The 27,720-nt window shown below is 38.5% G+C and overlaps 1 protein-coding gene across 3 annotated transcripts in view; it reads left to right on the top strand.

The window, feature by feature from the left end:
* Positions 1-27,720, top strand: part of DESI2 (desumoylating isopeptidase 2) — a 49,574-nt gene that overhangs the window by 9,308 nt on the left and 12,546 nt on the right. For 2 of the 3 annotated variants that reach the window (XM_072732829.1, XM_072732828.1), the window contains exons 2-3: positions 24,572-24,644; positions 27,261-27,354. In XM_072732829.1, the coding sequence (XP_072588930.1) occupies positions 24,572-24,644; positions 27,261-27,354 (167 nt within the window). The remainder of the gene's footprint in view (positions 1-24,571; positions 24,645-27,260; positions 27,355-27,720) is intronic. The other variant, XM_072732830.1, reaches the window with a different exon arrangement.

Raw genomic sequence — 27,720 nt, 5'->3', positions numbered from 1 at the left:
GTGCCATTCCTCTTCTTAACGTTCACCTGTGGGATAGAGGCTAATAACCTTTGTGATATGACCCCTACCTGACTATCAGAGGTCCAGCTCCTACCGATCCCCCACTGCTTCCCACCCCAGCACACACATTTTGTGTTCACACAGTGGAGTTGTTTAGTTGCGTAAACAGTAGCAATGGAATGTAGTAGGAATGGTGCCAGTACTCGAAAATAGCACACAAAGGTCTTAGGATGTCCCTCCTCTTTGTGCCCAGTATCTGTTTCTGTATTTATTCTCCTACTTTTGCTTAGTGTATTACTGGGCTTTTGCTTTGGTTATTGTAACAGGATGATCAAATGAAGGGAGGAAGATCATGGGAAGGTGACAGGAAAAATATCAAATATTCTTCTTTGACACCATTTTTTTTATTTGTTCAAACACTATGGGACTAAACCGAGGAAATGTTCTTAATCTGTTTATTTTGTGAGGTTGGATCTACATCACTCCTTGAGAGGCCGTACTCACCTTTGTCTTCCTTCACATGCTGCTGGATGAGGACACTGTGTTTGATGCTGTGACAGTCATTTCACAACTATGAGGACAAACCAAGAACAAGTTGTCACTCCTTGGAGGATAATCTTTCTGAAAACATTGCCAGAATCATAATATAGATTAACCAGCTAATGGGAACTAGTCTTAATTTCCTTGTACCAAGTTTGCTACTTGGGCCAGCACTGCGTCACTACTTGACATAGAATCAGTTAAGTCCATGAGTCTAACTGGAAAAGGGGGGGGGGGGCAGTCATAAACCTACCCTCCTATATCACCTATAACAGAATCTTTGTCTTTTTTTTTTTTCCATTGATAAAAGAATTCAATCTCTGTATTTGTTTCCTATTGCTGTGATAACAAAATGCCAAAAACTAAGCAGTTTAAAACAATGCAGATTTAGTATCTCACCACTCTAGAGGTCGCAAGTTGGGGTGGGCCGGGCTGGCTCCTCTGCTCCGGTCTCACAAGGGTGAAATCAGGGTGTCAACCAGCCTAGGCTCAGGGGCACACCTGGCACCAGGCTCATCCAGATTGTTACCAGAATTCAGTCGCTTGTAGTGGTAAGGTCGGGGTCCCATTCCTTGCTGGCTGTCAGCCGGAAACCCCATCTCAGCTGCTTAATAAAAGCCTCTTGCAGTCCTCATTCGCATCCTTGGTCTTCAAACGAGCCTCAGTGCCTAGAGTCCTCCTCCCACCTCAGATGTCTCTGACCTTGCCTTCTGCTGCATCTCTTCTACCTCCATCCAGAGAGCGCTCTCTGCTTTTATAGTTCATGTAATTAAAGGGGACACATGAGGATATGCCAGGGTAATCTCCCTATCTCAGATTGTCTCTGTCTTAAATTACATCAGCAGAGACCCTTTTGCCATGATTCAGTGACTGATTCACAAGTTCTGGAAACTAGGGTGTAGACACCTGATGGAATCATTTTCTCTATCACACTATCTATGAAAGGTATTTTGTAAACCCAGAAATACCTTTTAGAGTCCCTTGACTTGGCATGGAATAAATATGTATTCAGTAACTTAAAGTGGACAATTTAAAGTATTCAAAAAATAAAACATGGAGGGGAGCCTGGCTCTTTCAGCCAGGGGAGCACACAACTATTTGATCTCAGGGTCATGAGTTCAGGCCCCACATGGGGTGTAGAGATTACTTAATAAGTAAATAAAACTTAAAAAAAAAAATACTATGTGGAAACCTTTTGCCTGAGTGGCTCATACTCAGGTGTTAAAAGTGCAAGCATGTTGGTGACTACGGGCCCTTCAGACTGCAGTGATATATTGTGTATCAGCCCCAAAGTCACATTTTTTATAGAGTTAATGAAATCAAATTTAATAAAACTGGTAAATTAAATACTGCTAGATATCAATGAGAGCTTACTATTTTAGGTGACTCCATTAAATAGATTTTTTTCTTAAAACAGGACATATACTTCTGTTTGTTGACCGATTTTCTACAAGATTACTGAAATTCCAAAGTGACAGCATTGTGCACGTGTCACCCCATTGGTTAATAGAATGTAAAGGGGAGACTGCCAAAATAAATAATCATAAACTATAAGAAAGGCAGAAAAATAATCAAGGGAAATGAGATACATGAAAATAGCTTTAAGTTTCAATTCATCTGAAATGGATTTAGCCATATGACTGTGATCACCCCCCAAAACAATAACTTAAAAACTAATTGACCCCACATTATTTGAAATAAAAGTCTTTGCTCACTAAATTATGATGTCATCCTTGTCATAATACTAAATGCTGGCCCATACAGCATTGGGGAGTCTCATTACTACACTATATTAATTATTATAATTTCATGACGTATCTTAGTATATGGCTAGGCCTGTTTCCTTTCATTCTTTTTCCCAAGTTTTTTTTTTTGGCTATTACTCACTTCCTTATTTAGGCTCTGAAAAATTCCATACATGGTTTGTCACTTTGGTTTTTTTTAATTGTGTTAAAATACACATAAAAGTTACTGTCTTAACTGCTTATGGCTATACAGTCCAATAGTGTATTTTCATTCCCAGTGTTGTGCAGCCAGTCTCCAGGACTTTTTCATCTAGCAAAGGTAAAAACTCTGTATTCATTAAACTCCCCTGCCCCTCTGCCTCCTAGTTATTGCCATTCTACTTTCTAATGAATTTGGTTAGATACCTCCAAGGTAGAAGTGAAATCCTATAGTACTTGTCTCTTTATGACTGACTTATTTCACTTTGCATAGTATCCTCAAGGTTTATCCATGTTGTCAGAATTCCCCTTTTTAAGGCTGAATAATGTGTCGCTGTGTGTGGGGGTGAGTGGGTGTGTATACACACGACATTTTGTTTATCCATTCACGTGTCCCTGGACATCTGGGTTGCTCCCACCTTTTGAGGATTAGGAATAATGCTACTGTGAGCATAGGTCTACAAATATCCGTTCAAGTCCCAGTTTCCAGTTCTCTTGGATGTATATACTAAGTAGTCGGTAAATTGTTGTTTTAATTGGAATTGCACCAGTTTTATTGCAGTTTAAAGTAACTTGGGGAGGCACCTGGGTGGTTCAGTTGGTTGGGTGTCTGCCTTCAGCTCAGGTCATGATCAGCCCCATACAGGGCTTTCTGCTCAGTGAGGAGCCTGCTTCTGCCTCTCCCTCTGCCTGCTAAAATCTTTTTAAAAGGTAATAAAATAACTTGGGAAGAATTGGCATCTTTCCTATTTTCATATTCTTTTTCCCCCAATGATGAAAATGGGTTTTTGTTGTTGTTGTTGCTTTTTGAAATTTTTATCCAGAAAATGCAAATAGTTAAATAGGTTAATTCTAAGCCTGTGTATCCAACCCATCTATTAACAGAATAAACTTAAGAAGTAGATGAAATATGATTCTAGGTTGTTTTGCCATAAACATCTTTGCCACAGACATTTTTGCTGCATAAGTAATTGACTGTAAGGCAACTTGCTATAAAAAAAAAATCACAACAAAAATAAAAAAGGGCCTTTCATTTAAAAGGACATAATGAATTGTGGAAAATGAATAACAAAATTAGAGGACTTTATTGCGAAATACAACATATTTGAATGCTCTTAAAAAGTGTATATTGTGCAAACAACTGATTTGATTTTGTGGATTGCACCAGGCATTCATCTTCCAAGTCTTTATTTGTAATAGTATACTTTTTTTTTTTGCCTATTGATTTATGTCATTTAGCATCACAGTTTTGCTTCTTTCACCAAAGTTTTTCCTTATTAAGAGAGGTATCAGTTTCCAAATACCAGGATGCATAATTTGTAACTGAGCTTTGCATTGCATCCTGCAAGCCTCCTACGCTGCTGTTTTTCTCTTGGCGTATTGTCACATGTTCATTAACAGACCTTCCAAAGTTCTATGGGAAGCATGAAAGAAGTGCTAACGCTGTAATGCATTTATGACTGAGCTTTGTTATCACTGTAACTGCTATGTTCTCATGTTCTAGCACAGTAGAGTATGCAATCTGGCTTTACGCTCTTATTTCACACTTCTAGTAGGTTCCATCACCGTATTTTTTATCAAGTTGATATATATAGTTGTTACCATCCACTATTTTAAGACCTCCGTGGCTACGTGTCAGTGTAGAGATCGCTAACTAAGATTTATATAACATTCAAATAGGAGCTTTGTTAATGGAGAAATAACTGACAGCTAGCTTTGGTACATTAACCCTGCCAAGGGCAGTTGATTAGTCCATGGAGAAATGAAGCCAGACTGTCATCCAGTTATTTTCTCTTTTATGGCACAGTTTTCTTACAGCTAACTGGTTATGCAGCAGAAATGTTTGTGGCAAAAGATATCTATGGCCAAGATGCATGTAGCAAAAATACCAGACAGGAGTAAAAAATAACATGGTATATTAAGTGGGCAGTAGGGCTAAACAGGAAAACAAAACAGGGGAGAGTGTAGGTCAGGATGGCAGTTTCTACTACAGTTTGGAATAGGGTGGTCAAGAAGGGCCTCACCAGGAAGGTGTTCCTGAAAGGGGATGGGGTACACCAATGTGGTTCTGTAGGAGAGAATGTCCCAGGCAGAGGGTACGCAAGTACAAGGATAAATCAGGCCACATGCCTCCTAAGTAAATGTATAGCAAGAAACAGAGATTTTTAGGGGAATTTCTGATTGATGTTCTCAGAGAGGTTCATGAGGATCACTGAAAATGAAGCAGGCAATACCAAAGAAAGAACAGTCTGAGATTAGGATAGTTTCCACAAAGCTGAAGAGCAACATTGCCTAATTGAAAACTACAACAGGAGATTGAAAACTAAGGAGAAAACAAGATTTAGAAAATCTCTGAGAACTCTTTGAGTAGAAAGGTCAACAACATCAATCTCCAAAATGATTAAGTGCTAGGCAGAATTTGTTAAAAGTTAGGAACATTTATGGAACCTAAGAAACAAAACAGATGAACATAGGGGAAGGGAAGATAAAATAGAGAGGGAGACAGACCATAAGGGACCCTTAACTATGGGAAACCAAGGATTGCTAGAGAGGAGAGGGGGTGAGGGGTAGAGTTACTGGGTGACGGGCATTAAGGAGGGCATTTGATGGGATGAGCACTGGGTATTATATGCAACTGATAAATCACTAAATTTCTACCCCTGAAGCTAATAATACACTATATGTTAACTAAATTGAATTTTTAAAAAAAAATTTTTTTTAAGGATTTTATCTATTTATTTGCCAGGGACAGGGCGGGGATGGGGGAGCATGAGCCAGAGGGAAAGGGAGAAACACACTCCCCACTGAGCAGGGAGCCTGATTAGGGGCCCCATCCAGGAACCCCGGGATCGTGACCCAACCGACTGAGCCACCCAGGTGCCCTGAATTTTAAAAGTTTTTTTAAAAAGGAGAACAGTAAGCCTGGTTTAACTTTTAAATGTTAAGGATAAAGTAAAACGTCCTACAAATACAGGCAAAAAAGTTACTGGAAGGGACAAAGTAAAGCTAACTTCAGACTTCTTTTACTATGACACCAAAGCCTAAATAATATGGAGCATTATCTACAGAGTGTTGAAAGGGAAAACATTTCTGTCTGAATGCTATGGCTTCTCAAGTTGTCACTCATGCAAAAGGACGTAGGTAGTATCAGGCACCTTTGGGGAGCTAGGAAATGACTCAGACCTTAACAATGGGGTGATGACAATGTAAAAGAAAAAGCCATGAAGTCCAATTCTCATTTAACAAAGCTGCCTCCTATTATGTATATGGTTCCAATGCCAGTGTCCAGAATAACTCAAAGAGAATGAACATGATGTTGAGATTAAGTCTCAGGGGATCCCTGGGTGGCTCAGCGGTTTAGCACCGTGCCTTTGGCTCAAGGTGTGATCCTGGAATCCCAGGATCGAGTCTCGCATCAGTCTCGCATCGGGCTCCCTGCGTGGAGCCTGCTTCTCCCTCTGCCTGTGTTTCTGTCTCTCTCTGTCTCTGTGTGTCTCTCATGAATAAATAAATAAAATCTTTAGGAAAAAAAAATAAGTCTCAGATTTTATTAACCAAATCTTGGGTGAGAGGGAGGAGGTAAGTCAGCAGATGCAGTTGGTTTGGGTTGGTATGTGTAAAGTTTTTGTCATGTTGGTCTAAAGTTGGATCTAAAGGGGAAACAGCAGAGAAAACAGTTCATACCATGTAAGAGAGAAAAAGAAAAATGTGGAATGAAGATAAGTAGGACCAAATATAAAAATCATGAAATGACCATAAATAAGTCCCCTGTTACGTTTGTTATGTTGTTAGTGTCTTTTGCCTTACAGAAATTTTTAATTTCTAAAAAAAAAAAAAAAAAAAAAATTTAATTTCTAAAATAACAGTTTTAGACCTTTCCAGTTTCTATCAGGCCTGGAAAGGCTTTCCCTGGCCTGAAATTATAGAAATAATCTCCGTTTATTCCCAAATGGAAAGCCAGTTATCCCAACAGTATTTGATGGAATGATCCATGGTTCCCCGTGCTAATTGGAGGCACATGCCACATTCATCCTATACTAAGTTGTCATGGATCTAGAAGTCTTAACGTTCTAGGCTAGGTATGTATTTAGCTGCCTCTTCTTGCGCCAATACCATTACTATTAATTGCAACATCCCAGCAAGTTTTGATACTGATGATGGAAGTACTCTAATGGAATTTTATGTTTCTCACACATTAATTTTTCAAATAAAATTTAGAATCAGTTCGTCAAAAAAACTCACTGAAATTTTAAGTGCAATGACATTAAATTTATGAATAATTTTGGGGGAGAATTGACAGACGTAGAATATCAAGTCTCCCCATAATATAAGAATAACTTTTTTGAATGATTGTGACATGCAAGCCTTTGCCTCGTATTATCCCTTTGGAAGATAACACAAGCTTAGCTGAAAAATCTGCTCAGAATCACGCCAAAAGGGATAGAGCACAGTCTTGAACCATGAGCTCTGATACTAAAGTCTGTGCCCTTAGCCACCACATTATATTTCTCCTCCTCCCATCCCTGGAAAGTGCTGTTTCTCTATTAATCTGTCCTAATCTCACCCCCACTCCACCCCAAACTAACTTCCACTCTGTGCTTTCTGGAACTCATGAATGGGCAATGGCAAAAAAAAAAAGTTTCCCCTACATCAGTGACTATTTCTGTGATGGTTAATTTTATGTGTCGATTTGATTAGGCCAAGCTAGTACCCAGGTTTTAGTCAAACATTAGATGTTGCTGTGAAGGCATTTTTCAGATGTGATTAACCTTTTTTTTTAAGTTTTTATTTAAATTCTAATTAACATGTAGTGTAATGTTGATTTCAAGACTGGAATTTAGTGCTTCCTCCCTTACATATAAAACCCAGTGCTTATCACAACAAATGGGCTCCTTAATCCCTATCGCCCTGTTTATTAGCCCATTCCCCACCTCCCCTCCAGCAATCCTCAGTTTGTTCTCTGGTTAAAAGTCTCTTAAATCAGTAGACTTTGAGTAAAGCAGATTATCCTCCATAATGTGGGTGGGCCTTTTCCCATCAGTTGAAGGCCTTAAGAGGAAATACTGGGGTTCCCTAAGGAGGAAGGGATTCAGCTTCCAGAGGAGCTGCCACATCAACTCCTCCTGGGTCTCCAGCCCACCGGCTTGCCCTGCAAACGTTACGCTTTCCACCCCCACAGTCCTGTGAGCCGGTGCCTTAAAATAATCCCTCCCCTACTACACCCTTTGAGTTCCATTCTGTAGTCTACCATTGTAGTCATTCCCTCTGGCGTACTTGTCCCACAACCCTAGTTAGATTGAACGCTCCACCTACATTCAGTAGCCGAGTGCCACTAGAGAAAAGCCCACAACCATCCTGACTGATCTCACATTAAAATCCTGACCACAGAACCCCAGGGGGCCCTACGTGTTGTCTGGCAGTGCTTCCTCATTTCTCTGGTCAACTGACTTTCCCATTCTCCAAGACAAGGACAGTATTTCCCACTCTCTGCTGATGACCTCACTGCTTATTTCACTTTGGAAAAAGAAAAAAGGGCAGTGGTGTGGTCCACCGTGCCTCCTGTACCTGGACTGGAAGTCACCTGTGACCGTAGCTGAGGTCAGACCTTCCACTCTGCTGGAGCTCCACAGTCCAGCGCAAGGACTTCTCACCGCTCTCTTCTGCCTAGTCAGGCTTTCCCCTTCTGCTGTCGTCCCAGTTGGTATACGAATATGCTGTGATATTTTCCCATCCTCATCCTTTCAAACTGAGGACAATTAAATAGAGTTCTTTAGATACTATCTTCACTGGCCATCCACCATAATGCACCATGCTCTCAAACCAGAAGTCTGTGTCTTTTTAATCAACTTTCTTTAGAAATGTGTTGGTTTCAAAAGACTAACAAGGAAGGAAGCAAGAACTGTGGTATTTGAGGCCCATTCATTCATTCCAGTGGCTGTTTTATCTGGGTATCCAGCAGTAATTCAGCAGCATATCTAAGTTCCTCACTCTGCAGTGAGCTTGAGGGCAGAGACAGGGTCATACCCTTTATTCCCAGAACTTTTAAGATTTTATTTATTCATGAGAGACACAGAGAGGCAGAGGGAGAAGCAGGCTCCCTGCGGGGAGCCATGCAGAACTCGATCCCAGGACCCAGGATCACAACCTGAGCCAAAGGCAGATGCTCAACCACTGAGCCACCCAGGCATCCCTTTAATTACTTTTTAAAAGTTTGTTAGGCTCACTTGAAGTTCCCCTAGGGCTTGTCATGCTGAAACAGTCCCTTTCTCCACTGTGTCCTCCCTCCTGTTCAAGGCTGCTGCTCGCCTCAAGGGGCCAGCTTCTCTGCTGTCCCGACGGACCCCCCCAACCTGTAAGGTGGCATGTTAGAGCCACAAACACCTGCACAGGTTCAGAACAAGGGTGTCCAATGTGACAGGAGAGTCAGCCAGAAGCTGGACATGACCTCCTCCCTGGTCAGGCCTGCCATCTGCCGTCTGGAATCTGTTATAAAAAGTAGGGTATGCAGTTCTTTGTCTCTATGTATAGTCTGGAATCAGTCAGACTACATGGATTTGCATCCCACCTCCTGCTTTTTAACTGTGTGACCTGGGAAAGTGGCTTGCTAAACAGAGGGTTCCCTGCTAAAATGGAAAGCATAGTGTATCCAGTTCATGGGGTTATAAGAATCTTGAGACAATTTATGTGAAATGCATAGAATGGGACCTGACACATGATAAGCCCTAGAAAGTGTTAGCTATGTGCCAGTGTTGTTGTTTGCAGGATTATAGAAGCTGAATGGGCTCCCCATCTGTATCCTTTGCAGTTACAACACCTAGTAACCGAATCTGTGGAGTTTCCTCACTGTATCTAAGGGAGAGTTACCCTGTAGAGAACAAAGTGCCGCCCAAACCAAGGCATTAAAAGCAGGCTGTTGTATGTTTGACATTTGCTGTAAGATCTCTACCGTAGTATATGCATAACACTGGTGTTAATTATATCAGCCTTTTGTCCCCACCCCACCCCCACCTTGTGTGTTGGTGTTGACAGCTGGTCTTTAGCCTTTCAACCAGACAAACTTAATGGAACTAATTTCTCAGTCTTGAAACATTTATGGAAATCGTGGGGGGAAAAAAAACAACTTGGCCTGAGACTGGTCTGTATACCATACCATGGTTTTGAAACACTTATGGAAATCGTGGGGGAAAAAAAAAACAACTTGGCCTGAGACTGGTCTGTATACCATACCATGGTTATAATTTCTAGCTCATTGTCCAGCGATAAGTTAAAGGAACCACCAGATAAAGAATTTTGCACATTAGTTGTTTCCACCAGCTCTGAATGTAATCTGTTGCGTGTATTCTCATTTGCTACCAAACAGTATAAAAAGAATTATCTGCTGGGAGTACAGTTGTAATTCTCGTTTCCCAAAAGGACTGTATCTCCTAGATTTCCTGTCTCCTTTCAAATGTGAAGATTAGTTCCCAGAATAGGAGGTCTCCACGTTGCTAAATTAGTGACCAGGTGGGCACATGGTATGGAATTTAGGCAAAGACTGGGTGATGACTATTTCTGTTTACCTGTAGTGGTGCACGAGTAATCACTATAACGTCACACTTCAGGAAAAATGATGAATTAATAGTCATGATCTCCATCTTACTCTGAAGTCATTCAGGTTGCTTCAAGAGCATGTAAAAAAAAAAAAAGCAAGCCTCCAGCTAAAGGTATCTACCGGAGGTGGAGCTGTGTGACAGCAAACCATAGTGGGGGCTGTGAAACCTGGGCTCTGCTGGCAGTTCAGCCGCTTGTCTTGTGTCCATGGGCAAATTACTTGCCAGAACGTCCCTAAAGTGATTTACATATTTTACGTACTGTTGTCACTGTGAAAGACAGAGTAAGTGGAAGTACGTTGTAGAGTAACATTCAAAAAATGAGCTTTTCATTTACTGTATCTGCACATATTTCTGTTTAAACACTACCTTGTGATTGATTGTTTACATTCTTAATGAGTTCCTTATGGACACAGTCTGTGAGTTAATCATCCTCGTGTCCCCAGCGCCTAGCAGTTCCTGACACTTTATTGAATCAAAGTGCCCAAACTTTATTGAATCAGAGTTGTCTAACTTGCTTTATTTATAGTTTTGCTGTAAGTAACCATTTTATATAAGATTTAAACTGAGGTGCAATTTAGAGGACTTTCCCAGAACAGTGGTTCTCAATTTATCCTGGACCAAGAAATACATTTTACATCATACCGTTATACACACATGTAACAGAAACCAAATATTCAGGAAACACCTTGCTCTGGGTCATGTCCTCCAATAACTTCTATTTCATTATATTTCATTCATTTAAAATAATGCTGGTGTAACCCTTTGAAATGATTTTGGGGTCCTCTAATGGGTTGCAGCCTACAGTTTAAAAGATACCTCTCAAGAATGCAAGCTTCATGAGAAAAAGAATTTCATCATGTTTGCTTTACGTTGCTACCGCTTGGCACATAGTAGGCATTCAATAAATATTGTTTGAGTGAGTAAAAGAATGGAGATGCTCTTTTCCATAGGCCACAGTTAAAAACAAGGTAAAGGAAAAGGCATTACAGACTCCTTGCTGCATTGCAATTCATCAAGCATTTGAGTGGTCTGCTAGTATAATACAATGCCCTAGGCAGCATGGAGATCCAGAATTCAAGAAGGCTCAGTCTCAGGCCTCGTTCAGTTTAGAGCCTAATCCAGGGGCACAGTCAAGTACAGGGAGGCCATACAAGACGTTTTAAGATCTTACTAAAATATCTGACACCAGCCATAGGCACAACCAAAGCAAGCACCAGGTAAGGAAGATTTGCTGAGAACTTGGTTTTCTGGTCAGCTGTGGGATCAGGATCAAGTACCCAGCCCATCAATTTCTCATCACTAGCAGAACCAAACTGTAGTTTCTATAAAATAGTTTAGTCTTAAAAATATTCAAGGGGCATTTGGTTCACCGGTGATTTGACTTTTAAAAATCTATTTCTCCTTTAAATATCTTAACAGTCCACAGTGATCCTGTGCCTGGCTTGTGGTGGGTCCTAAAACTAGGTCCTTTGAGAAGCACAGTAATTTGTTTTTGAAAATTGGAAGAGAATACTAGCTTCATATGAAATCCATAGTGTTTTCCTTGGTTTTAAGTTATCCTGTAAATTTGTAGTTTTATGTACTCACACTCGAGAGTCCAGGAGCTTTTAAGTGTGGAAAGCACAGTCTTTAGATCAGCCTTGGGCTAACTTTAAAATTCATCATCAAAACTGGAACTTGAGAATAGAAGAGGGTGCAGGCAGAACAGTTGTGTGAGACAAATGTAAACTGGGACTGTCCCAGGAAACTAGCAGTACCACTACCCTAACTGTAGTATAGTGCCCTGCCCTAGCTTTAGTGTGTACGCTTGGTTACATTGTCTCAAAAGGAGAATAAACTTGACAGAACATTTACAGAACTTGAATACTATTAACTAAAAAGATAGTGGCAAATCTTTTGTAATCAGGAGAAATTACTTCCTGAGATCAAGGCTTACTACCCAACGTTATCAACAATTTATAGATAATGGTGTAATGAAAATGTTTTTGTTATATAAAGTTTTTTTCCCCCTAAGACCTAGAAAGTGAGTGATGTGCTTATTTTAGATAATATTCTCTGGCAATGAAAAGATTGGACGTTTTCTTAGAAATAGTAATGGAATAAGATCTATATGTGGTGCCATCTTTCTTACAACATAACACAAATTAACAGATAGCCCCGGATGCTTATGGTTTCATCTGGAAAAGATACTAGGCTATCTCAGCTCGTTCAGTGAGTTTTTATCGACTCTGCTTTACACTTAGCCCGATGCTGAGGCTCTACAGATAGCATTTTAATACAGTTTACTATTAAATAGTATTTGCTGGGACTCCACCCAGTAGTAAGCAAAAAGACCTCCTGAGCTAGTTCAACAGTCTGGATACCGAGGACAGTTTTCCACATAGTCGGCACTATACGAATTACCCCACAGCCTCCACTACTCAGTTTATTTTTCATGTTTAACTCAGTAATTGAAATGCCTTCTCTTTTTTTTAAGCACCTTTTTATGGGAGGTAAGTAGAATACATGCTTTAATCTTTATGAACACTGGTTCTAGGTTTTTTGGGGAAACTTTTAAGGAAGTCAGGCCCAGGACTTAAGTGGTTATAGCAAATATTTTAAGTTCCAGACTAGGGCAATTGCATTTATTGTCATTGCTGCTTTCAAACAGGAAACATAAAATTTTTATTAAGTTGATAAGGCAAATTACTGACTGAAATGAAGCTGAATGAAAGTTCCCTATCAGAAGAATAATGTAACATTTTAATATATGACTATAAAATGCCACAGTGAAGTCACTTCTGTAAATATTGCTTTAAAATAACAGATGGAAAATACTCAGGCCAGTTTTTTGTATTAAGGCAAGATCGAGCTCAGAAGTAATTGTAGTTATTTAATGTATTTGTTGCCTTCCCACATGTTTTAAGATGATAATTTTTCTATGAAGTGTTTCCTTTTACCTTTTATTATATTTATATTGAAAATGCTTTGAAAAGCTTGTAAGCTGGAGCCACAAGGGTGGGCATCAGAAGAGGTAAGCGTAGGTTAGGGGGCCCTTCCTTGGCTTTCATCTGTTTGCTTAGGAAGTGTGAGGTGTTCAAGTCCTCCTGCCAGAGCGAGCTCTTCAGCTTCTTCTCTGGTCCTTCATAAGTGTGGTAGTAGCATCCTGTGAAACCACTGCCTTACTTACAGAGACCTTTTAGCAAATCTGTGCTGCTCAAGAATATAAATAATTGCTTGTGAGAGTCTTAAAGTAGAATCCAATTAATTCTGCCATTGTTTGCCATTCAGTTTAATGAGTCACTGCTCTTGATAATTTGACATCAACTCCCAAAGATTCTTGAAAGTTCTGAGAATTAACAGATAGCTAAAACTAATCAGCTTATTTACAAGTGCCTACAAGCCTTTCCCAATACGTAAAACAAAAGTATTAGAGAAGGATCACATGGTCAGTAGAGGTCTGTGTCTGCTACTGCCAACTCCTACGGTTTACCATGGGTCAGGCAGTCACCTAAGTCTTTATACATATTCATTTAATTCTTACAATAGTCCCCTATGGTGGATGCTGTTTATTATCTCCATTTTATAAATAACGGACAGAGAAGAGAGCATCTTTCCCCAGGCAGAAAGCTGGCAAATCATGAATTTAGCCAGAATCTGAAGCAAAGCATTCTGGCTCCAGACTGTGAATTGGAATCAGACGCTTTTTGAAACCCATTAGGTACCTTAAACAGGTTATCTGTACGTAGAGGAAGAAACCAAGGCAAAGAACTCCAGTCTCCTGACACCAGCCCGCTGTCTTTTCCACTGTAGTTCAGATGCTTCTACTCAGGTGGGTTGTTATGCTTGGATCAACCTTTTCTCATCTGGGTGGTCATCTCTGAAGGAAAGTCGAATGTGATAGAAGCCACGTCCTTGCGGTCTTACCTGGTTGGAGGAACACTGTCTGTGGGCTTTCCCGTTAGACCTGGAGGGAAAAAGAGAGCCTTAGATTAAGCGGACCGAATAATATCCTCAATCTAGATGATTTAGGCAGGTGGTTGATGTGGCGGTGTTGTGGTGACTCTGCTGTTGTGTCGTGGTCTGAGAGATACTATTTTGTGGTAGCGTCTGGCAGGTTTACTCTTTTCCTTTGGTATGTTAGAAAGGGCTTGAGAAGTATCAGGCAGTGGATTAACTTTCAAATGAAAACATCTGATTTCTCCACACACTCTGCTGAGGGAATCCATTTCTCAGCACTCGGTAAACCCGGTTATCTGAGCACCTGTAGGGGACCCACCCCTGAGGCTTTGTGTCCTCTCTCACATGGCGTGGCCCCTGATAGCTGGGGCCGGTGTCATGCTCTAGAACTCTGGGAGCAGCGGTTCTCAAACTAGTCCTCCGAATGCTAGTCGTACTCCTGCACTCAGACCAACCTTTGGGAATGGAAGGGAACTTTTCCAGGTCATGTGAAAGGCTTGGGCACAAAACTGACCTGCATTATCCATTGTTCCCAAGTATGTAACTAACTGTAAACTTTGGCATCTGCTACTATTTAGTCAATAAAGGCAGTGAAGGCGGATCCAGCAAAAATTCACAGGAAGCCTTGCTAACATCCAATCATATCTCATTGAGCAGCTTGTTTTGTTTGTTTGTTTTTCATGCATGTGTGTTCTTGGCTGGGATTTCATGTGGTGTATTTATATTTTTTTCTTTTCAAGAATGTCAGTGTTTTATGGTGTTCTACAAAAGCAGGAATTTCCACATAGGTTTGAGAAGCTCTGTTGAGCCTTGTAGGGAGATTTTCACTCCAGAGACGCCATGTGAAATGTGTTGACGGTAGTAAATACTTTTTTAAAGTAAAGACAAAGGATGGAAACCATATTGGAGAAGCACCTAGAAACCACCATTAATTTGAAACATCTTGAACCACGAGAGGAAAACTGTTAAATTGCTATAAGGGAAGTTTGACATCTGAAGTCATTCAGTAAAAGGCTCAGTTGTCATAGTTTTTGGTTTTGTTTAGAGTTATCTTATAGAATCCCCACTTAAAATAGGCACCATCCACATTGCCTGCACTGCCTTGGCAGGACTTTGAAACTGAAGGACTCGCCAAGGCACGCTGACCTTGAATTTAACGCCTGGCTTCAACCAGCAGCTTGGCCAGTTTTTCCAGATCGAGCCTTTCAGGCATGTGCTCTAATAATAGAGCAAGGAAGCCCGAATGGGAGCAGAAACATTTGGAGGGCATCTCTCTCTATGACCAGTTCTCCCTGGAAGGCTTTACCCTCTTTTCTTCTGAATTCATTCAGGAAAAAAAATAAAAAATAATCACAGCAAAGAAAAACATTGACTCTACTTCATAATGTAAATTCTAAAAATTTTGGCAGCAATGTGCTGCTGTTCATATGTTCATTCTGGTAGCTGACCAGAATACATCTATTTAGAGTTGGGTTTTTGTTTTTGTTTTTTTTTTTTTCTGTTTTTGATGTGTTATTTGTTTATAGCCTGCTTTCTACATGTTTTTGAAGGCAGCTGTCTGGAATTAGGAATGCAGTCTGTAATTTGAGAAGTAACATATTTAAAGGTTTTTGATTGGGGGTGAGAGTTCAAGAACCAATTGGACCGTGTTTTGTATTATTAGAAAATGTTTAAAGGTCAATAGTATATTTTTAACTGTTGTTAAACAGTTTTGACTTTTTGTCAAAAGTCCCATATTCATAATCTGCATATTTCTTTCACTCATAGTGAAGTTTATGTTGGACCATTTGTTAGAACAGAGAAATGGAAACTTTTTTCTTCATGATTTTCTTGGTTTTCATTTTGCTAACAGAGGGAAAACTTTCCTAAAATGCCTTTTTTTTCCCCAAAAAGAACTAAGTGTGTATTGTATTTAAAAGAAAATTTATCATTGGGGGATATATGTTATTTATAGAACAGTTTGTGTTTACGTTTGCCAACTATAAAATGATAGGCCCTTCTGTTTGCTACAAGTTAGTAATCCTTTATTTATAGCATATTTTTAAAGTTTTCTTGAGATACAATTCATATACCATACATTTCACCCTTGGTGTACAATTCAGTGGACTTTAATGTATTCACTGAGTTCTTCAACCACCAGGAAATTTGTCTTCATACTAAAAAGAAACCCCATCCCATTAGCAATCACTTCCATTTCCCTGCACACTTCCTAGTCATAGGTAACCACTATTGTACTGTTCTTTAAATTTACCTATTCTGGGCATTTCGTGTAAATGAAATCATACAGTAGGTGGTCTTTTCTGGCCATGCATGTTTTCAAGGTCCCTTCATATCACTGCATGTATCAGTACTCCATTCCTTTTTATTGAGAAATAATATTACATTGTACAGCTACCACACCCAGTCATTCAGTTGTCCATCAGTTGATGGACACTTAGATTGTTCCCTTTTTTTTTTTTTTAAGATTTATTCATTTATTTATGATAGAGAGAGAGAGAGGCAGAGACACAGGCAGAGGGAGAAGCAGGCTCCATGACGGGAGCCTGACACGGGAGTCAATCTCGGGACTCCAGGATCGCGCCCTGGGCCAAAGGCAGGCGCCAAACCGCTGAGCCACCCAGGGATCCCCAGATTGTTCCCATTTTGGGCTGTTTTTGGTAATACTGCTCTGAATGTTTTATCATTTTCAGAGTTACATTCTTTTGTTAAATTTATCCCTATTTTTTGATGTAATTGTAAATGGAATTCTCTTAATTTCATCTCCTTGTTCATTGCCAGTGTACAGAAATGCAATTGATGTTTGAGTATTAATCTTGTACCCTGCAGTCTTGCTGAACTTATTACTTTCAATAGTTTTTTAGTGGACTTTTCTATATGCAAGAGCATGTCATCTGCAAATAGACATGATTTTACTTCTTTTCCAACCTGGCTGTCTTTTATTTTTCATTCTTTTTTTTTTTTTTCTTGTCTTTTGTTTTTCTTCTCTAATTGCCCTGGCTGGAATTTTGAGTACAGTATCTTCGTAGCGGCAAGAGCAGACATCATTTCTTTGTTCCTGATCTGAAAGGGAAAGAAGGCATTGTCTTTCACCATTAAATATGATGTTAGCTGTGCGTTTTCATAAACACCCTTTTTCTGACTGGGGAAGTTTCCTTCTATTCCTAGTTTGTTGAGTGTTTTTATCATGAAAGAGTGTTGGATTTTGTCAGTTGCTTTTCTGCATTTAATGAGATGATCCTGTGGATCTTGTCCTTTTTTCTCTTGGTATGGTATATTTTGAATATTAAACCCATCTTCCATTCCTGGAATAGATCTCACCTGTGTATGGTGTGTAGGCAGTCCTCTTTATATGTTACTGGATTCAATTTGCTAGTATTTTGTTGAGGATTTTGGAGTATTCATAAGAGCTGTTGATCTACAGTTTTCTTGTGACGTCTTTGTCTAATTTTGGTGTCAAGTTAATTCTGGCCTCATAAAATGAATTGGAAAATGTTCCCTTCTGTTTTTTGGAGTAGTTTGTGAAGAATTGGTACTAATTCTTATTTAAAAATTTGGTGGAGGGGCACCTGGGTGGCTCAGTCAGTTAGGCATGTGACTCTTAATTTCAGCTCAGGTCACGATCCTCAGGGTCGTGGGATCAAGCCGCATGTCGGGCTCTGCATTTGGTGGGGAGTCTGCTTCTCTCCCTCTCTCTCTCTCTCTCTCTCTCTCCCCTACCCCTCTACCCTCCTCCACTTGTGCACATGCACGTGAGTAAATAGCATCCCCATTAATTCCTGCCTGGCACAGATTATTAAGACAGCCTTTGGGGGGAAAAGTGATGTTAGGAGGAGTAGGCTTCTGCTGTTTAATACTATCCAAAGGAATATCTCTGGTTAAGACAGCCTTTTCCTAACAACTTGGGAACTTCCTAAAACCTTGAACAAAAACACCTGACCTGATTGTCCAACTTTGCATCTACGAGTGGAGGCAGATGCTGTCACTTGCAAAGCTATCAAGTATTCATTTTTCATTGTAGTACATCAGCACTTCATAAGAAACCTTATATAGATCATATCTCATTAGAGTGAATTCCAAAGGACCAACCAAATTTTTGGATAGTACATTTCTCTCATTTTTAAGTTTCTCTAATTTTATGGATTTTCCAACTCAAAAAACGTGTCAAAGTATACCCTTTTCTTTATTAGAATGTAAGGTCTTGAATACAGGGAAATTTCAGGCTCTATGAAGTAAAGTACATACTCACAACTTGAAGGAGTTCTAAGCATATGGGATTATTTTCATTTGTGAAAGGGCAGGAAATAAAAGATTTCTGAGTTCAGGATTCCCACTCTGGGGGGCACCTGGGAGGCTCAGTTGATTGAGCGTCTGCCTTCAGCTCAGGTCATGGTCCCAGGGTCCCCAGGGTGCTGGGATCAAGCCCCACGTCAAGGCTCTGCTCATGTAGAGGCTGCTTCTCCCTCTTCCTTTGCCTGCTTCTCTGCCTGCTTGTGTGCACGCTTGCTCGCTCGCTCTCTCTCTCTCATTCTCTATCAAATAAATAAAATCTTTTTAAAAAATCTGTATCAAGAACACTGGAATTTAGTATATTCTGTCTGCAGTTATAACATTAAAAAAAAAAAAAAAAAAGATTCCCACTGTGACCGTGCATTCCCATTCTCATCCTGGCCAAAAGTCACTGTCTACATAGGATTTTTATTTTCATGAAAACCTTTCTGTGTCTTAATAAAACACTTAAATGTCCATTATAGAAACTTATTATAAAAGCACTTTTGGAAAGCTATTTGGTGGACAAGTAAGAGATAAATTGTTAAAGTTAAGGGATATTAGACATTAAAGAGAGATAAATGTTGAGTTTACTAAGAGTTTAAAACCTTTTGATTATTGCAGATAAATCATTTTGGATATATCTCTTTTTGGAAAATATTCTGTATTTTGAAAGAAGCTCACATAGTAAAAAGAGAAAAAGGTCACCTTTAAAGTAGAGCCATCTGCGTCCAGAACAAAAGCCTGCCAGTGCTGCTGTTAAGGAAATCAGCAGTATACAGACCAAATTATTGGTGCAAACAGTATAAACAATGGAATTTTTCAAATGGGAAAGGCAGTTTAAGTCCTAGAGAAGCTGGCTGCCAAGGAAACCACTGACTGGAAAAAGACTAGCCAAATTTTTATGCAGACTAACATGATCACCTTGTGATAGTTTCTGATCTCATCCTCTGAAAAGGGAGAGAAAGTGGGAGGAAAGCAAGAAACTTGGAAAAGCATCTCTTCTGTTTTAAGGAGGCGAGGACTAGATCATTCTTAGTTCCCCCTAACTTTTTATTTTGAAAATGTTTATGACTTAAAAAAAAAAAAAAAGCTTGAAAGAAGAGTATAGTCTGTATACTCTTCGCCTAGATTCACCAATTTTTAACCGTATTTGTTTTCCCATAATCTCTCCTACACATACATACTCACCTTCACACCCACACAGAAAGTTAAGTCACAAACATTAAAGCATTTCATCTCTAGATACTTCAACATGTATTTCCTAATAAAATATTCTCTACCTAACCACAGTACTATTATCACACCCAAGAAATTTTCCATTGATTAATATTTCCCCTGATAATGTCTTAGGAGAGGGGGATTTAACCTAAGAGACAGTCAAGATTCCTTCATTGCATTTAATTGTCATATCTTTTCCATCTACTTTAGAGAATAGCCACCTTTCTTTTGACTTTTATGTCACTATTTCTTAAAACATCAGGTTACTTTTCTTATAGAAAGTCCACAGTCCAGACTTACTGATTTTTTTTCTTATGGTTATATTCTGTTAAACATATGTGATAAGAAAACTAACAAAGGAAATGTTGTGGCCTTTCTATTTTATCACATTGGGTGGCACATAACATCAGTTCATCCAGCTATTGATGATGATACTCTGTTTAATCATCCATATAAGGTGATATTCACCATATTTTTTTCATATTTCCAAGGTATCTTTTTTCCTTAGAATTTAGAGAAATGTAGGGTTCAATACTTTGAGACCATATGAACATTGTTCTCCAACAACCTTCTTTTTCTCTAAGATCAGGAACAAAACCAAGATGCCCCACTCACTTACCATTTTTATTTAACATTATATTGGCATTCCTAGTCATAACGATTAGGCAAGAAAAAATAAAAGGCATACAAACTGGGAAAGAAGAAGCAAAAGTGTCACTGTTTGTGAACAACATGATACCATTTATGGAAAACTCCACCAAATAACTGTTGGAATTCAGTCCAGTTGCAGGATACAAAATTAATATATAAAAAACAGTTGTGTTTCTATTCACTGATAAACTATCAGAAAAATCAGGAAAACATCCAATTTACAATTTCGCCAAACTGAATAAAATACCTAGGAATAAATTTAACCAAAGAGGTGAAAGACCTGAATGCTGAAAGCTATAATATGTTGTGGGGGGGGAAAAAATGAAGAAATAGGAAGCAAGACTTTGTCCTCAAGGGAAAGAATCAATAATGTTAGGATATCCATACTACCCAGAGCAATCTACAGATTCCATGCAATTCATATTAAAATTCCAATGACCTTGTCCACAGAACTAGAAAAATTCTAAAATCTGTGTGGAACCACAAAAAACTCTAAATAGCCAAACCAATCTTGAGAAAGAACAAAGCAAGAGGTATCACATGCTCCCTGATTTCAAACTACAGTACAAAGCTATAGTAATCAAACAGTATGGTATTGGCATAAAAACAGACACATACACCATTAGAACAGAATAGCTGACAGAAATAAGCCCATGTATTTTGGTCAATTGATTTACAACAAAGGAGGCAAGACTAGAGATAGAGAAAGGACCGTCTCTTTAACAAATGGTGTTGGGAAAACTGGACCACTATTTTATACCATATACAAAATCAACACAAAATAGATTAAAGGCTTGAGTAAGACCTAAAATTATGAAACTCCTAGAAGAAAACATGAGAGATGATACTGATACTCCTTGATACTGATCTTTGCAGTAGTGTTATTTTGGATCTGACTCCAAAGGCAGGGGCAACAAAAGCAAAAATAGATGGAACTGCATCAATCTAAAAAGCTTCTGCACAGTAAAGGAAACCATCAACAACATGAAAGGGAACCCACTGAATGGGAGAAAATATTTGTAAAGAACTAACACGACTCAGAGCAAAAAACGATCTGATTAAAAAACGAGCAGATGATTTGAATAGATGTTTTTCCAAAGAAGACATTGCAGATACATGAAAAGATGGCTCAGTATCACTCGTCATCAGGAAAGACAAATCAAAACTACAATGTGATATCACGTTACACCTGTCAGAATGGCTTTTATCAAAAAGACAAGAAATAACAGTATGTAGAGAAAAGGGAGCCCTCCGCACTATTGGTAGGAATGTAAATTAGTGCCGCCACCATGGAAAACAGTATATAGATTCCTCAATAAATTAAAAAGAGAGCAAGCAACCTTGTAAGCAAGAAATTCCACTATTAGTTGCCTATCTGGGGAAAATGAAAACATTAACCCCGGAAAGATATATTCATTCTTGTGTTCATTGCAGATTTATTTGCAATAACCAAGATAATGGAAACAACCCAACTGTCCATCTGTGGATGAATAGCTAAAGAAAATTTGATGGATTGATAGATAACTCAGCCGTATGAGGAGTGTGTGTGTGTGTGTGTGTATTAGCCATAAAAAAGAATGAAGTCTTACTATTTGCAATAACATGAATGGACCTGGAGTGTATTATAAGTGAAATAAGGCAGGCAAAAGACAAATACTGCATGATCTTATGTGTGAAGTCTTAAAAAATCAAACCAAACCCAGGTTCATAGATACAGAAATTAGAGTGATGGTTGCCAGAGGGGAAGGAGGTTGAGAATGGAAAAGCAAAATGGATGAAGAGAATTAAGAAGTACATACTTCAAGTTATAAAATAAATAAGTCATTGGGATGTATTATACTGTATGAGGAATATAATCAATAAAAGTATTAATGTTGTAAGGTGATAGATGGGAACTAGACTTATTATGGTGACCATTTCACAATGTATGTAAATATCAAATTGCTGTATTCTGCACCTGAAACTAATATAACATTGTATGTCAATTATACCTCAATAATTTTTTTCAAATTTTTCAGGTAAAAGTGAAAGCATCCCTCTATTGCTTCATTTCCTCCTCCGCTATATCTCCACCCCCTTTTCTAAGCTATTAACAGTTTGATCTGTATCTTCAACTTTCTTTTGCTGTAATCAGTGGTAGTTTTGTTGTATTTTTTCATATTTAGCACAAAACATACACAAAGGACCTATTTATTTATTTTGCAAGTATGTGATCATACCACAGGTAACATATCACGACTTGGTGTTTTACTTTATGTCTCTTAGGTATTTTCTTATGTTCATATGTATCGAGTTACCTTACTCGTTTAGTATCTTTATGATAGTTAATAATACAGATTTACTGTAATTTTTTTAACCATTCCATTACTGATATTTATGTTGTTTTTAGGTTTTCAGTATTATAGACAACTGTTGTTAACATTCCGGAATATGCCTTTGCATATGTTCAAGTATTTCTGTAGAATAGATTCCCAAGAGGTAGGATGGTTAATTAACAGTTATTAATTCGCACTTCAGCAGGAGCTTCCTCACACCCTTACCAACACCGGCAATATTTAGCAATATTTTTTATATTTTCCAAATCAGATGGATTAAAAAAAGAATGGTAGCTTACTGTTTTCATTAGTATTTTTCTGTTTACTAGTGAGAATGTAAGTTCGCATTTGTTAGCCACTAATTTCTTCTGTGTGATTGCTCACTTGTCTGTGGGGGTTACTTTTTTTAAAGGAGCTTTTGTATATGGTATCCCTTGCTGTCTGAATTTTTGCTGCCTAAACTCTGGAATTAAGTAGATTTGTTAAAGTCTTGAGAAATCCCTTTCTATACATATCCTCAATACTGTATCCAAAATCAAATTGATTCAGATAAACACATTCCTAACTTGCCATCCAAATTCAGGTTGTCCAAAATCAAGAACCAAATAGAATTTGGTAGAGAATGAGACATATCCTCATTCAGATCTTTTCTTCCCTATGTCTTGTTTATCTTTCAGTGTTCATATAATTTTACACAATAAAAAGTTGAAAGTGTTTGTTTTATCTGTAGTTTTCCTGTAGAAATTCTAGGTTTTGCTTTATTTGGGTCATCTTTTCCCATCTAAGATTTTTTTCACTCTATTTTATTTTCTTCTCTATGATTGTCTTTAGACCTACTAGAACTTTTCAATACGTGAAATGTATTTTTATGCGTGAGTTTTGTCAACACATTTTTAATAGTTTATCTTTTATCATTAATAGTAAACACCACTTTTATCATATGCCACACTCTTACACATGCAAGGATCTGTTCTAGAGAGACTGTCAGTGAGTGCACTGATAACTAGATGAGAAAGTTCCCTGTTCTTTTTCAAATATTTCTTGCTTATTCTTAATTTTTCTTCCAGGTACATTTTAGGACAAAATAAGTCGACTTTATCCATTATGCTTCCTCCAGCAATGTATGCGAACAGGCACTTCCTGAGGTCTGGGAAAAACTGGCTAGGGATCTGGAACCAAGGCTAAGACTTGAATAAACTCAGAAAAATTAAAGACAAATTATCTATCCTCTAACCTAGAAGAAACCTAATGGGTTTGTAACACTGTTAAGTGTTGCCTAAGTGTTTGTAATGAGCTGTTGATGCATTTATTACCTTCTTCTAGGTAAAGCCTCTCCAGTCCTCCTTGTACCCCTCCAGAGCCACCCCCAGAATTCACATCATGATGCTGATGCACACCCTCTTTGCCCTTTCAGACATTTCTCCCCATTCCCCTCCCTCCACCCTACCCCCCACATTTTCTATCTGGGGAAATCTCATTTATTCCTAAAAACCCAATTCAGATACTACCTTTTCTGGGAATATCTACTGCATGCCAGTGTTAAAAAGATTGTGGTAGCCTTTGTGCCTCCTATTATTTGTTCCTGTATTATTGTTATCAAACTTTGAGCTGAATCAGGACATACATGCCATATATATGTCTTTTTCAAATGTTTTTGAAAAAGAATAAAATACCCCAGTCTTCAGGGAGCTCACCAGAGAATGAAATAGAAAGCTTGAGATAGAAAAGATAGAAGAAAAATAGATATGAAAGCATACATTACATGTGGTGTGTTTTTTTTTTTTTAATTCACAGGAGAGCTTTTATATCCGTTTTTTCCCCTTAACCTGACCTGGTTCAGATTTTATGGCTATGATCTAAGCCTTTACAAATTGAGACAGTCGTTTTGACCCAGGAAGGCATTCCATGTAGGATGTCATACAAGCATAGGTGCAGAGATAGGACCAAACGGACTGATACCATGGAATTTGGGGGCCGAAGGAAAAATGCTAAGAAATGGAAGGCCTAAATATTCCATGAAGGATTTGGGGGCAGTGGTTTCCTATCATTGGGAATTAAGTTATATAAATGGACAGATACTCTGAATCTCTTCTTTTTTTCCTAGTACTGGATGAATGAATACACCTCATCCATCGGAATTGGCGTTTTTCATTCAGGAATTGAAGTATATGGCAGAGGTACGTGTACACACAAGTCTAAACAGACTTTCTGAAGAGTGTTTTCTTTTAAAGGACTTTCATTGCATATCTATAGCTCTTCCTCTGCTTTTTCTCAACTGCTGCCATACATGATTGCACAAAGTAGAAGAGTTGTTTATAGTAGTTGTTTATACTGTATTTGGGAAAATATCCAAAGTTGAACATATTTGAGGAGAAAGTACTAAAGTATATGACTATATTCATGTAGTTATCTCTTATTCCAAATGCAGGGTCTTAAAAACTATTTGCCTTCTGGGATTGTTTTACCGTGACAGTTTTGTTCTGACAGATATCGGAGTTCCCAAGAAAAGAAACCTTGCACTTGGAAAACCAGTCATTATGGTCGGAGATGGGTTGGTGCTAGAGTGTCAAACTTGAAATAACAATTTCCTGAGGGAATTTCAGTATTAAATTTGTTTTTGTAGATTCACAAGTGTGTCATTACAAAGTTTAAAAAGATCACTGAGTAAATCGTGCCTTGGATTACATCGAGCTTTTTGCTCAAGAATGATGGCCTTTGTCATGAACTCAACCCTTTTATTCTTGGTGGCCCTTTATTATGATAAATATGACCAGAGCCACTCAAACCAAGCAGCTTTGTTTTTAACAGCTTTTTCCTTTGTTCTAATTTCCACTGTTGGTGCAGGATAATTTCTCCCAGATCAAGTTGTAAGCAGTAATGGTCTGCATAAGGCAGACCACATTGCCAGTTCCATCAGGGTTGTAATAACATATTACTTTGCATCATAAACTCACCCTGTAGCAAAAATGTCTTTTATTTGCCTCAGCCAGGCAGCCTTTGTACAAGACCTCTAAGAACACGTGATTGCAGTCTCTACCCTGGGTTACCCATGAAGGTTACAGACCGGCGTTAGCTAATACAAGGAACAGGCTCATTTCCTCAAAAGTGTCAGTATGGCATTTATTCTGTGCCTTTCTTACATTCCACATTAGCTGCTTCTGGCTGCAGTATAGCATAGAAAATGTTAGCTATAAAGATCCTCCACCTAAGCTCCATATTACTCAGAAGGCTGCATCTACCAAATCATCCCCCAAAAGCAATGAGGCTCCTGCCGAGAAAGTTCTGGGGGTCAGAGTGTTGCTATGGGTGGATTGTAGTCTCTGGGTTTGCTCCCTTGTGTGATCTGGCTTTTGCCAAAGTTGCATGTCTTCGTTTTTAACTGAACTTCTATGATGTGTTACAGTCTTTTAAGTGCCATCAAGTTCTGAAACACATGATCATGCCGCTGTGACATAGAGAAGGACATGTGGCAGTTTCTCCATTTTTCAGACAAAGGAGCCCAAGCTCAGATCTGCTGAAAGTCCCACTACTAATAGTTAATAGAACTAGGACTTGAACCCAAGTGTTTTTACATACTAGTCCATTATTCTTTCACCTGGCTAATCATTGCTCCCCAACATGAAATGATGTAGGAATAATTAGAAACATAGTCTGAACTATGGAAGCTTAGCCAAGCTCAGGTCAATATCTTGCTGTAAGTGAATGACACTTCTTGAATAAATGAACAAAAAACTCTGCAATTTTTCATACTGGAATTGAGGAAGTAAAAAATCTAAACATAACCTTTCTATGTCTGACCTGATTATCTACAGTGTTTTATAAATTCTATCATTAAGGTAATTTTTACTGTCTATTTCAAAATTGAATGCCAGACACTTTATTTCTTATCCACATCCTTGCGTTTTCTCTGGAAGGTCTGAATCCGAAATAAATTTGGTAGCTGCCTTGTTCTTTTCCATGCTTTCTTCTAAGACCTTTCATAATGTATTTAATACATTTTAAGCGAAGAGGTTAATTAATTGTTTTTTTTAGAAGAGGTTAATTTAAACATTGGTTTGTAATTTTGAAAATAGGTCTGCTAAGATTTGCCACTTCAATATCTAAGTATCCTTGACCAGGAATTTTAGTTATTTCCTTATCTGAAAGCACTCTCTGCTTCTGTTCTGGATGAGAGTTGATATCTTGTGAGCCTGTAGCACAAGTGGTTCTCTCCTAGCTAAAAGATTTGCTGTGGGGAGAGTGTGTGAGTAGGTGTATGTGTTAACCTGGCAGCTTATTTTTTCTTGAATGGAATGAGGGGAATTGAATTCGGTTTTTCAGGCTTGCTAATGTTTTGCTCCTACTCAAAGATAAACCAAGAGTCTTCAACCCAGGAGCCATGCAAAATCATTGTTATTAGACAGTTTTTCTAGTAAAGTGTAAGATTAACATTTGATCACTTTAATTTAGGAAATGACAAAACACTGAACTGACCACCCACTTAGCTCGCCACGATAGCTCGGAGAGAGACCACGTTCACCTGTGAATGTTGGTCAACTCTGCTCTCGCCAGCACACACAAAATAAAGGGACAGGTCAGGATCACCTTGGAGTGTCCTTCGTTATTAGAGTTTCAGGCCTTTTGTATCAACTGTTGTGTACAAGTAACAGCAGAATGAGTTTTTTTGTGAAAGCATTGATAACCTGGAAATATTTAGATGGTATCATTATTATCCTCATTTATTAAAGCTAATTCAGCATTCTGGTTAAGTTTTGTGTGATAAATACTAAAAATCATGAGTTTTCTCTTTTCAGAATTTGCTTATGGTGGCCATCCTTACCCCTTTTCTGGAATATTTGAAATTTCCCCAGGAAATGCTTCTGAACTAGGAGAAACATTTAAATTTAAGTAAGTAGGGAGGATAATTTTTATTACACTGTCTTAGGTACCAAAGCGTGTTTTCAGGCATACAGAATTCATTCTGTAGATGAAAATCTAGGAAGTTAAAATGTTTCTTTAACATTGTTTTAGTTGCTGACACTTTATTTAAAATTGAATCTATCTGAAGTTGTATAAAGATGGGAATCGGCCAGATGAAGTGCCTGAAATAACCTAGTCTGTTGCTTTTATTCAGGACCCACGTAAGTTATTTTGTGTACTTTGAAAATGTTCTCACCTTGGTATGACTTGGGTTCTGCTTTAGAAGACACTCATATGTAGTGATTGTTTCCCCTCTAACCTCCCACACGGGGGGAGATAGAAGACAATTTTCTT

The sequence above is a fragment of the Vulpes vulpes genome, chromosome 13 (assembly GCF_048418805.1).
Source record: "Vulpes vulpes isolate BD-2025 chromosome 13, VulVul3, whole genome shotgun sequence".
NCBI classification, from domain to species: domain Eukaryota; kingdom Metazoa; phylum Chordata; class Mammalia; order Carnivora; family Canidae; genus Vulpes; species Vulpes vulpes.
Note: the sequence above shows the minus strand (reverse complement) of the source record. Positions and strands in the feature narration are given on the sequence as shown.